This window comes from Schistocerca cancellata, chromosome 7 (assembly GCF_023864275.1).
Source record: "Schistocerca cancellata isolate TAMUIC-IGC-003103 chromosome 7, iqSchCanc2.1, whole genome shotgun sequence".
NCBI lineage: Eukaryota > Metazoa > Arthropoda > Insecta > Orthoptera > Acrididae > Schistocerca > Schistocerca cancellata.
The window spans coordinates 394,790,253-394,802,415 of NC_064632.1; the positions used below are offsets into that span (position 1 = coordinate 394,790,253).

The 12,163-nt window shown below is 43.7% G+C and overlaps 1 protein-coding gene across 1 annotated transcript in view; it reads right to left on the reverse strand.

Annotated features, from left to right (window-relative positions):
* Positions 1 to 6,403: 6,403 nt before the first annotated feature.
* The window catches only part of LOC126092788 (serine-rich adhesin for platelets-like), a 112,868-nt gene continuing 107,108 nt past the window's right edge, over positions 6,404 to 12,163 (reverse strand). The window contains exon 7 of the mRNA XM_049908516.1: positions 6,404 to 6,640. Within this exon, the coding sequence (XP_049764473.1) occupies positions 6,404 to 6,640 (237 nt within the window). The remainder of the gene's footprint in view (positions 6,641 to 12,163) is intronic.

A 12,163-nucleotide genomic window follows, 5' to 3' on the forward strand; every position in this document is an offset into this window, starting at 1 on the left:
CACCTACTTGGCGAACATTACTCCAGGAACCTGGTCATCCTGAACGGAGCCGATAAATTTTTGTATCGAGCAAAGTGTTGCGAAAATATCAACTTCCTCTTTCAGTCATCCAGATCTACGATTCCCTTTATTTCCTTATATTAGTTTAGTTCAGCGTCGGGAGAGTTCCCTCGATGTTGTCATGCCGGATCTTGCCATCTTTTTACCCATATTAAGCTAGAATTCCCTGTCTAAGGACGACGCTGTAGAAAAGCTTTTATAATCGAAACAAATTCTTTTCAACTAATTTTTCAATTTTTCACTAACCGACACACTCATTTTTATCTGTTCAACCCGGAAATGTCGATAATCGGTAGCCGTCTTCAAATACAATACTACACATTAAATCTCTATTAACGCCCGTCCAGGAATACATTTTGGAAACTGTAACGCTGTCGGAGAAGAAGTTTGTGATTGATACAATGGTTTAACAACCTAAATGCTCAACGCAACATGATGTTTACAGGATCTGCAGGTTACCAGTAATGACTGAGACAAGTTAAGAATGAGCAAAAAAAGTGATAGTATCAGGCAATAAAACTGTTAAAACATTACCAGTCATGAAATTTTCTATTGATAGTGCATTAAACTTCTATCAAAATCACTTTAATACGTCTGTGTGCAATGGGATTTACATTGAAGCGGTGCGTATTATTAATTGCATCTTTTAAATAAGACTGCAGCTTCAAGTAGACGAAACCTTCACTCGCCCGTCCACGCTGAGTGTCTGGCTTGACCCTTACAAGTGTTCACCGAGAAGCGTGAACTGTCGTGCTATTTCTCTTGTTGGTGACTCTACTGAGCGAGGTAGAGCACAGTCCCTTCAGAGCATATCTGTCTCAGCGACATGCCCGTGCTGCTGGGTACAGCTTCCTCTCTCCATCTCCGACACTCTCTTACGAAACTATCAATGCAAAAGTACATGATTAATGTGTCTATACCTTCCAACGATTTGAAAAGCAGATGGGTTTAAGAACGGACAGAACTCTTTTCACAAAAAAGCGACGGGTAAAATTAGGGTATTTAACCAACTTTCGTAAACACTTTCAAAGGTTGTGACATTGCAAACTATGAGCAGTAATAGCACGTAGTCAAAAAATTAATGATAATTTATACATAGTGTCAAAAACTACATTAGGGAGATGAGAAAGAATAAATCAAACTTTAACAAATACGGAGGGTAATACAGTTGTTTGGGCGCTGATGAACCCGCAGTTGAGCACCCCACAAACTAAACATCATCATACAGCCGCCACTACCTATGTCGTTTTATGGAACGGACACTACGTCTCTGTAAGGAACGGTGTCCAGGCAGGCGACAGCCACCTAATCGATATAAGTTACTCTCAGAGCTGCGAGCGACTGTTAGCAAACAGAATCACTCTGTAAAAAAAATACAAGGGAGGACTGGCCATGAGTTACACGCTATTTTTGACCAAGATACATCTACATGGATACTCAGAAAATCACATTTAAGTACCTGGCAGAGGGTTCATCGAGCCGCCTTCACGATTTCCTATTATTCCAATCTCGTATAGCGCGCGGAAAGAACGAACACCTATATCTTTCAGTACGAGCTCTGATTTCCCTTATTTTATCTTGGTGATCATTCCTCCCTACGTAGGTCGGTGTCAACAAAATATTTTCGCACTCTGAGGAGAAAGTTGGTGATTGGAATTTCGTGAGAAGATTCCGTCGCAACGAAAAACGCCTTTCTTTTAACGATTTCCAGCCCAAATCCTGTATCATTTCTGTGACACTCTCTCCCATATTTCGCGATAATACAAAACGTGTTGCCTTTCTTTGAACTTTTTCGATGTACTCCGTCAGTCCTATTTGGTAAGGATCCCACACCGCGCAGCAGTGTTCTAAAAGAGGACGGACAAGCGTAGTAAAGGCAGTCTCTTTAGTCACTTTCTAAGTGTCCTGCCAATAAAACGCAGTCTTTGGTTAGCCTTCCACACAACACTTTCTATGTGTTCCTTCCAATTTAAGTTGTTCGTATTTGTAATATCTAGGTATTTAGTTGAATTTACGGATTTTAGATTAGACTGAATTATCGTGTAACCGAAGTTTAACGAATTCCTTTTAGCACTCATGTGGATGACCTCAAACGTTTCGTTATTTGGGGTCGACTGCCACTTTTCGCACCATTCAGATATCTTTTCTAAATCGTTTAGCAGTTTTTTTACCTTCTGATGACTTTATTAGTCGATAAACGAGAGCGTCATCTGAAAACAACCGAAGACGGCTGCTCAGACTGTCTCCTAAATCGTTTATATAGATAAGGAACAGCAAAGGACCTATAACACTACCCTGGGGAACGCCAGAAATCACTTATGTTTTACTCGATGACTTTCCGTCAGTTACTACGAACTGTGACCTCTCTGACAAAAAATCACAAATCCAGTTACATAACTGAGACGATATTCCATAAGCACGCAATTTCACTACGAGCCGCGTATGTGGTACAGCGTCAAAAGCCTTCCGGAAATCCAGAAATATGGAATCGATCTGAAATCCCTTGTCAATAGCACTCAGCACTTCATGTGAATAGCGAGCTAGTTGTGTTTCACAGGAACGATGTTTTTTAAAAAGATATACCCTACTTCTGCCGTACTTGTACAAGTATCTCCAATGTTTTTGTGTAATTAGCGGTATTACACAGATTTTACAGGTATGGATGTCTCTGTAAGTTTATACCGTTTACAGTACTTATTCTTTCATAAGTTGCTGTGTATGATTTGTTTCACCAGCGGAATAAAGGAAATTAACAGGAGTTTTGAAAATGGGAAGCGAGGAAGTAACAGCATCCCGGCACTTAATCCAGTGAAAATATTAATATAAGACTCGCCACATTAATGTACTAAATTAATTTGATAAATAAAATATGTTCAGTGGATCTGAGATATTTTCGTTTGCTTTATCAGTTATCTGTGTGACGTGATGCTTCATATCTCCAAAGTGAACTGGCCAACAACATTGTTTTGTCATGTAGGGTTGCATAAAAAGACATTGGTAGGAGTAGCTGAATCACCCTCTATATGTATGACGCAAGTGTTAAATAAGAACATGTGATTTTTATTGTATGTTGCCGGTGTCATGTAAGTAGTGAAGGATTATGTTCCCCCAGGAATGCACTTAACTTATAGGATATATGGGAAATTGTTTAATATGAACCGACTAAAGGCAAGGACTCGTAACATTTTCTGTAGCATTAGTTGAGCTACCGTACGATAATGGTAAGGCAGTTGAAATTCAGTCAGAAGAAGAACTAGCGTCGGTCCTGAGTGCCTTTTCCACAACACCCAGAAGATCGTTCTCACGCTGAATACCATTAAAATACGGCTCCTTTACCAACCAACACCTACGAAAAGACAAAGGAATATCAGTCCCACTATCGACGCAGTGAGTCTTCCTGTAATCAACATCTTACCTTACCATTGCAGAATCTTTTAATCAAGTGCAAGTAAAAATTCAGGAATTAAATACAGAATTTGTCGTTGTGGAGCACACTTCGCCAGGCTTAAATCTCAAGTATTTGTCATGTCAATGTCGCAACAGAGATTCTCTTATGTAATTCACTTGCAGTTCCACCTCCCTTTTGCTTTCAAGATGGCAGTAACGATGGGCAGGGTATGTAAAACGCATGCCCAATAATCTCATTCTGACTTAAGTGTTTACTCTTAATTAACAGTGGCCGAACGCTGTATGGGAGGTTTAGAGAAAACGATCTAAGCACGTACAAGTGACAAAGGCTAACATAAAGATATCAGGGGTGGGAAAAAATATGGAAACATTAAGAACACATTACCATGCCTAATACGGTACAGGAAAACCGTACGCATTCACAGGAGCATACAGCCGCCTTGGAATGGAGAAATAAGGGTCCCGTATGGTATTTAATGGAATCTTACACCATTCTTCCTGTAAAGTAGTGAACATTTGCGATGGGTCGACAGCACAACATGTCCGAAATAGGAGTTAAATCATAAACAAAATGGAAGAAGAGACATAGAAAGATCAGAAATTAGATGGAAAGATAATTTGTGGAGATGGAACAGGCTCCAAGCTTAGTACACGAAGTGTAGAAAACAGGAAGAGAAAGAGGAAGAAGAAACTGTTTGCATATTGTATTCCTCAGACGTAATTAATGGACTTGTCTTGTATTCTCGCCGATGAGAAAACCGCCGAAGAACCACATGAAAGTGGACAGGGGCAGCAGTCCTGTGCTCACTTCACTGACTAGTCGAGTAGTTGTGTGGCTGGTTCACGCCCATCCCTAGAGCTAGTGCTCTGTGCATTACCCCATGCAAAAATTTAATGATGTAACAGGAATTTTTTCCTTCCTTTGGCTGGCGCTGTCCGACTTCGCAGGACCAACTCGTAACGGTCCTAACACTTGTTTTCGAGCCAGGACGGCCTTCTTAACACAATAAGAACGTCACCTTAGCGGCAGCAAGGTAGTCTATTTCATCTGTTTGCGAATCAGGTCAGCTCCGCCGTTTATGTTGTAACTGTTCGTGTGTTGTGCTGCTGAAGACATGAGCAGCCAAAGCGATATTTGGCTGTAAAATATAAAATAAAACGCTTCATCGGCGAGAGAAGATCCTTGACAGCTGACAACATTGTTGCCAGCATCCAAACGTAAATGACAAAAGGCTGTTGGCTACACTGACTTAAAACCATATTTACCTAGAGCTGCAGCAAGACACACTTTTAACTGCCAGGGATCTTTTCCGGCCGGACGTACTGCAGAGGGTACTGAGAAACTGCTGATGGGTGTACTAGATTGTACTCGTAAATCACGCGTGCGAACTGAAACTACACTACTGGCCATTAAAATTGCTACATTAAGAAGAAATGCAGATGATAAACGTATATTCATTGGACAAATATATTATACTAGAACTGACATGTGATTACATTTTCACGCAATGCAGGTGCATAGATCCTGAGAAATCAGTACCCAGAACAAACACCTCTGGCCGTAATGACGGCCTTGATACGCCTGGGCATTGAGTCAAACAGAGCTTGGATGGCGTGTACAGGTACAGCTGCCCATGCAGTTTCAACACGATACCACAGTTGATCAAGAGTAGTGACTGGCGTATTGTGACGAGCCAGTTGCTCGGCCACCATTGACCAGACGTTTTCAATTGGTGAGAGATCTGGAGAATGTGCTGGACAGGGCAGCAGTCGAACATTTTCTGTATCCAGAAAGGCCCGTACAGCACCTGCAACATGCGGTCGTGCATAATCCTGCTGAAATGTAGGGTTTTGCAGGTATCGAATGAAGGGTAGAGCCACGGGTCCTAATACATCTGAAATGCAACGTTCACTGTTCAAAGTGCCGTCAATGCGAACAAGAGGTGACCGAGACGTGTAACCAGTGGCACCCCATACCATCACGTCGGGTGATGCGCCAGTATAGCGATGACGAATACACACTTCTAACGTACGTTCACCGCGATGTCGCCAAACACGGATGCGACCATCATGATGCTGTAAACAGAACCTGGATTCATCCGAAAGAATGACGTTTTGCCATTCGTGCACACAGGTTCGTCGCTGAGCACACCATTGCAGGCGCTCCTGTCTGTGATGCAGCGTCAAGGGTAACTGCAGCGATGGTCTCCGAGCTGACAGTCCATGCTGCTGCAAACGTCGTCGAACTGTTCGTTCAGATGGTTGTTGTCTTGCAAAGGTCCCCATCTGTTGACTCAGGGATCTAGACGTGGCTGCACGATCCGTTACAGCCATGCGGATAAGATGCCTGTCGTCTCGACTGCTAGTGATACGAGGCCGTTGGGATCCAGCACGTCGTCCCGTATTACCCTCCTGAACTCACCGATACCATATTTTGGTAACAGTCATTGGATCTCGACCAACCCGAGCAGCAATGTCGCGATATGGTAAACCGCAATCGCGATAGGCTACAATCCGACCTTTATCAAAGTCGGAATCGTGATGGTACGCATTTCTCCCCCTTACACGAGGCATCACAACAACGTTTCACTACGCAACGCCGGTCAACTGCTGTTTTTGTATGAGAAATCGGTTGGAAACTTTCCTCATGTCAGCACGTTGTAAGTGTCGCCACCGGCGCCAGCCTTGTGTGAATGCTCTGAAAAGCTAATAGTTTGCATGTCACAGCATCCTCTTCCTGTCGGTTAAATTTCGCGTCTATAGCACGTCATCTTCGTGGTGTAGCATTTTTAATGGCCAGTAGTGTAGATACCTCCCTGCCATCATACGCGCTACACTGTCCGAGCACATCGCAGGTTTTCATGGCTGGAAAGCGCTCAGAACGGTTAAAAAGAAAGCAAATCTATCCATAGACAGAATTTTACTCTGTAATCGACTACAAATTTTCCCTGTACGTCGTCGGGCGCGGCGATGGAGACAAATGGTGGTGCCGAGGCGCAGCTACTAAGACGCCCAGTAGACAGGGGTGCAGACGCCCCTGCGCCGCCTCTCGGCGCAGAACAGCGGGCGCAGCATCCCACACAGCCACCAAACGCACAACAGCCACAGCAGCACCGCCACCAGGCCCGGCACGCAGCGGAGAAGCACCCTCTGCCACGTCCAACGACGCTGCCTGTGGATTGATGCTTAACTCAGGGCGCACGATGGCATTGTTGGTAGCTCCCAACCAGAACGAATGAAACATAATAAAAATGGTTCAAATGGCTCTGAGCACTATGCGACTTAACATATGAGGTATAACGATATGTTTACGAAATGTGTATACATAAACATACAGTTATAAATGTCCCCGTTCGTAGTCGCTAATTATAACAATATGTTTACTTTTGTGCTGTAACATATAGCTATAATGAGCGGTGGAAATATATTTGCGAACGCCGACCGTGTGCGGCTGTTTCTTGTTGGATCGTCTGATCAGTCGGAAGTTGCATTGCAAAGGAGAGTAAATGCCTATTCAAAATATAATTATTTTTGGATAGCTCAACATGAATTTCCTAAGGGACCGTAGTTTATCATGCATTTACCAGTAGAATATGGCCCGGAGAAAATATTTCGCCGCATGCAACTTCCGTCCGATTTCGACGAAAAAATTCGTGACTGTGAACTCTCTATTTGGCAGAAACGTGAAGAAAATTAAATAACTTCATGAAGGAGTGAGACATAGATTCTATACTAAATAAATAGTCCAACACCAGTTCCATTTTACTTTGAATTTATGGCAATTAATAGATGAACTTACACTGCAATGAAGGATTTGACATGGATACCGTTTTGACTGGCACTTCTCTTCTCGTAATGAAAATAATTCCTTTGACGTTTTCACATACACATCGCACAATAAATCTACTGCTATGCAGTACTGCACTTTTAGTATTGCACTTTTACTTTACACTAAAATAATATTATTTTTGTGCTGTCACCGACAGACACCACACTTGCTAGGTGGTAGCTTTTAAATCGGCCGCGGTCCGCTAGTATACGACGGACCCGCGTGTCGCCACTGTCAGTGATGGCAGACCGAGTGCCGCCACACGGCAGGTCTAGAGACAGATCCTAGCACTTAGCCCAGTTGTACAGCCGACGTTGCTAGCCATGGCTCACTGAGAATTACGCTCTCATTTACCGAGACGATAGTTAGCATAGCCTTCAGCTACATTTGCTACGACCTAGCAAGGCCCCATTACCAGTATAGATATTGAGATTCTATTAATGTATCATCAAGAGCGATGTTCTACAAATGTGGATTAAAGTTAAGTATTCCAGAAGCTACGTACTTTTCTTTATAGCATTCATTACGTATCCTGTTTCAGACCTCACGCCAGCCTGCGTGAGTTTAAGCGCGTGCCTTTCGGCTTCCTCTCATTGTGTCTAGGCTGTCTTGTCTAGACACAACATTTTTAACAATAATAATACGGCGGCAAGACATGCGCGTCCGACACAAGTTACAAGAGACAAGAGAAAATCAGTAACTGAGTAACCGTTCATCGAGAATATCTCGTACATCAAAAGAATGTGTAAAAGTGTTCTTCTTCTGTCCGTTTTTCGCGCCTCGGTCTTCAAAGTCAGTAACTCAGTGCATCTCTGACGGCGCTTCGACCATAAACACGTTACGTCACAGGTTGTTCACCTTTTACATTCTCACAACATTATTTGCTAACTGTAGCTGTTGCCGAGCGACTGCTCGATTAGTGACTGATTTAAAATGATAAGGCAATCACATAATGTTACAGAGGTCATCAGTCCCCTAGAACTTAGAACTACCTACACCTAACCAACCTGACATCACACATATCCATGCCCGAGGCAGGATTCGAACCTGCGACCGTAGCGGTCGCGTGGTTCCAGACTGAAGCGCGTAGAACCGCTCGGCCACTGCGGAAACATAATAAATGTTGAAGAAATTGTAGACAAAAAACTAGGAATGATTTTCGAATGGGAAGATCGCGCACAGAACAGATTTATACCTTAAAATCAGCAATTCCCCACAAAACGTACTGACGAAAGAAAATCGCAGTACCAAAAAATAATTAATGTGGAGTAATGAAATTTCAGGGATACATTTGTCTTGGTAACATATATACGTGATTAATATTGCAAGATCACAGGTTAATGGAAACGTGAGATAAGCCATTGCAAATGTGAAATGCTGGTTCCTTAATAACCGGAATAACCGCCAGAATGATGAATACAACCATGCAAACACGCTTGCCTTGTGTTGTACAGGTTTTTATTTCAAGTGTCCGAAGTACCCCTCCCATAAATTCAACTTAGATATTGTATTTATTTAGGTCTCTCAAATTATCTTTACTAATTTAACAATTGAAAGAAAAACAGCCTCGGTCACTATTTTGAAGACATTAACCTGGTTTCAACACTGCTAGGAGTGTCTTCCTCAGAATTGAAAACAAAGAATGGTCTATATTCTATAACGTGGTCACAGAGTTATGACAGTCCGTTTTGCAACCTGCACCACGCAAGTAACGAGCAGCGCTTAGTGGCTCGCCATCACAGTTTTCTTTATCTTAAATATCTTTGTGACTAATGCCCTTTTGGCATATTTGTTATTTTATAATTGACATATAAGTACTCCCAGTCTGTCACGATGATTCCGTACTTATACCCTATCATACGTTTTTAGCCATAATTCCGTGACCATGTTATAGAATATAGACCATTTTGTGTTTTAAATTCAGAGGAAGACACTGCTAGCAGTGTTGAAACCAGGTTAATTTGTTAAAAACAATGACCGAGGGCTGTTTTTCTTTTAATTATAACTATTCACGGTCTCTGAACGTGTAGCCATGTACAAAATTTGGCATTACTAATTTAACTTTACCACCAAATTCTGTTGCTTTAACACCAATTTCTCTATTTTATCTCTTGTTCCTCCGTCTATTGAATCAAATAATTTCTTCGTATCAATGGGTGATACTATTATGTGTTCGAGGGTTAAAACACAAAGGGAAAAAAATCGCAACACAAAGGAGGAGCTGTGCGACATAAACGAAACCCGATAGGCGTGCCAATTCAAATTTCGCGCCAGTTGCATAAGAGTGGCGCCAGTAGCGCCATTATGAGAATTCAAATCAGGTTTTGCTTTAAATACACTCTGTAACAATCGTGAGCGTTAGCTACGTTTGTGATTTCACGTGGTGAGTTGGTGTTACTAAGTATTCCTTTAAATCGACAAAGACGGCGTTATCAGCACCTCATTGAGTTTCAACGAGGTCGTGTAATAGGGCTACAAGAAGCTGGTTCTTCCTTCTGCGATACTGCAGAAAGACTTGGCAGGAATGTAGCCACTGTACGTGAGTACTGGCAGTGGTTGGTTGGTTGGTTTTGGGGTTTGATGGGGGCTAAACATCGAGGTCATCAGTCCCCTGTTCCAAACAGACATACTTGTAAAAGGCCTTTGCAGTAAAAGCGTAACCTCTGCACCCAGAGGGAGGGAACACGAAGGGGTACAGAGCTAAAAGGAACACCGCAATAACACAAAATAGAGGACACTTAAAAGGAGCAGAGCAAATAGTTGACTAGAGTAAAACAGACTACAGTGGTTGATGCATCAGGTAAAAGGTCAACGACAAACGAAGAAGTTCCAGCTGGAAAGCGTTGATAGAGGTACCAACACAACATGTTAGCATAAAAGACACTATTTTGGTATCCACGTCAGAATTAAAAGTCGCTGGAGTGGGTGTAGCCTGAGAAATCATGCTGGAGCGCCCACACTAGAGTGAGTGGTAAAACCCAGCTGCACGGATAAAACGTAAAACTGAGTCAGCTATAGAGGCATCGTCACCTAGAATTAAAGGAAGTGCAGCTGGTAAATTAAAGGACTGCCGCAGGGGGGCTAAAAGGGGACAGTCCATCAGAAGATGGACCACTGTCAGCCCTGCATCACAGCGACACTTGGGCGGGTTATCACGGCGAAGGAGATAGCTGTGGGTCAACCGCGTATGTCCAATTCAGAGACGGCAGAGAACAAGTGAGTCCCTAGGCGTGCTCCTCAAGGACGAGTTCAATACGGCCGTGGACGACTTTACCATGCGGAGCTTATTTGGCGTGTTCAAGACAGACCATTCAGAGCTCCAGACATCGCGGACCTTGCGATGTAGGGCTGTCCGGAGGTCTCTTTCCACGAGATCAAGCTCCAGTGGTGGCGAAGTGGTGGCCTGCTTGGCCAACCGATCGACACGTTCGTTTCCTGGAATGTCGATGTGGCCCGGGGCCCACACAAACGTCACTGAACCGGCAGTGGTGGTCACAAGAATGTACGGTCAGAAGAAGCCCGGTCTCCGGACGGCCACGTGGCACCACCGACAGGGAAGACCATCGGGTTCGGCATATGGGTTTGGCGCATCGTATTGCATCTGCAGCTGCAATTTGAGCAGCAGTTGTCACAACAGTGACACAGCGAACTGTTACGGATAGGTTACTTGAAGAACAATTCCGAAACAGACGCCCTATAGCGTGCATTCCACTAGCCCCAAACTACTGCCATTTGCGACTTCAATGGTGCCAAGCGAGAGCTCGTTGGAGGGCAGAGTGGAGGCCTGTTCTGCCTTCTGATGAAAGCTGGTTCTGCCTCAGTGCCAGAAATAGCCGTGTGTTAGGAGGACGCCAGTCGAGAGCCTGCAACCAACCTGTCTGCGTACTTGGCAAACTGGATCTATATCCGGACTTATGATCTGGAGTGCAATTTCGTACGACAGCAGCAGCACTCTCGTGGTTATCCCACGCATCCTGACTGGAAAACTGTACGTCAGTCTGGTGATTCAACTTGTTGTGTTATCATTCATGAACAGCTTTGTTGGGGGTGTTTTCCAACAGGATAACGCTTGCCCACCTACCGCTGTTGTAACTCAACGTGCTCTACAGGTTGTCAACATATTCCTTGACCTGCGCGATCACCAGACCTTCCCCAACCGAGCACATATGGGACATCATCGGATGACAGCTGCAGCGTCATCCATAAACAGTATTAACCGTCTCTGTATTGATCGACTAAGTGCAACATTCATGGAACTCCATTTCACAAACTGACATCTGGCACCTCTATAACACGTTTTCATGCTAGCATTCAAATTCTGGCTGTTACATCGGCTGTTAATGTACCAGCATTTCAGATGTGCTACAGCTTATCTTGCGGTTACATTAACCTGCAATCTTGCAACAATAATCAGTGAAATATGTTACCCAGACAAATGTGCTCCCTGAATTTCATTACTCTACGTTAGTTATTTTTTGATGTTGCGATTTTCTTTCGTCAGTGTACATACGTCCTTGCATGTTTATAGTACATATTTGTCCGCCGCTACTGGTCTTGGGGTAGGGTTCTCGCTTCTCGCGCGCGGGGTCCCGGGTTCGATTCCCGGCGGGGTCAGGGATTTTCCCTGCCTCGAGATGACTGGGGTTGTTGTGTCGTCTTCATCATAATCATTCATCCCCATTACGGTCGGAGGAAGGCAATGCAAAAACCATCTCCGCAAGGACCTTGCCTAGTATAGTGGTGCGGGTTTCCCTCATCGTCCCCTACGCTCCTCGGGGTATGGGACCTCATCATCATCATGGATTGTTCATGTGGTGTTATTATTGAAACTTATAGCTCTGATGCTGTTTCATTATTTGTAACAAA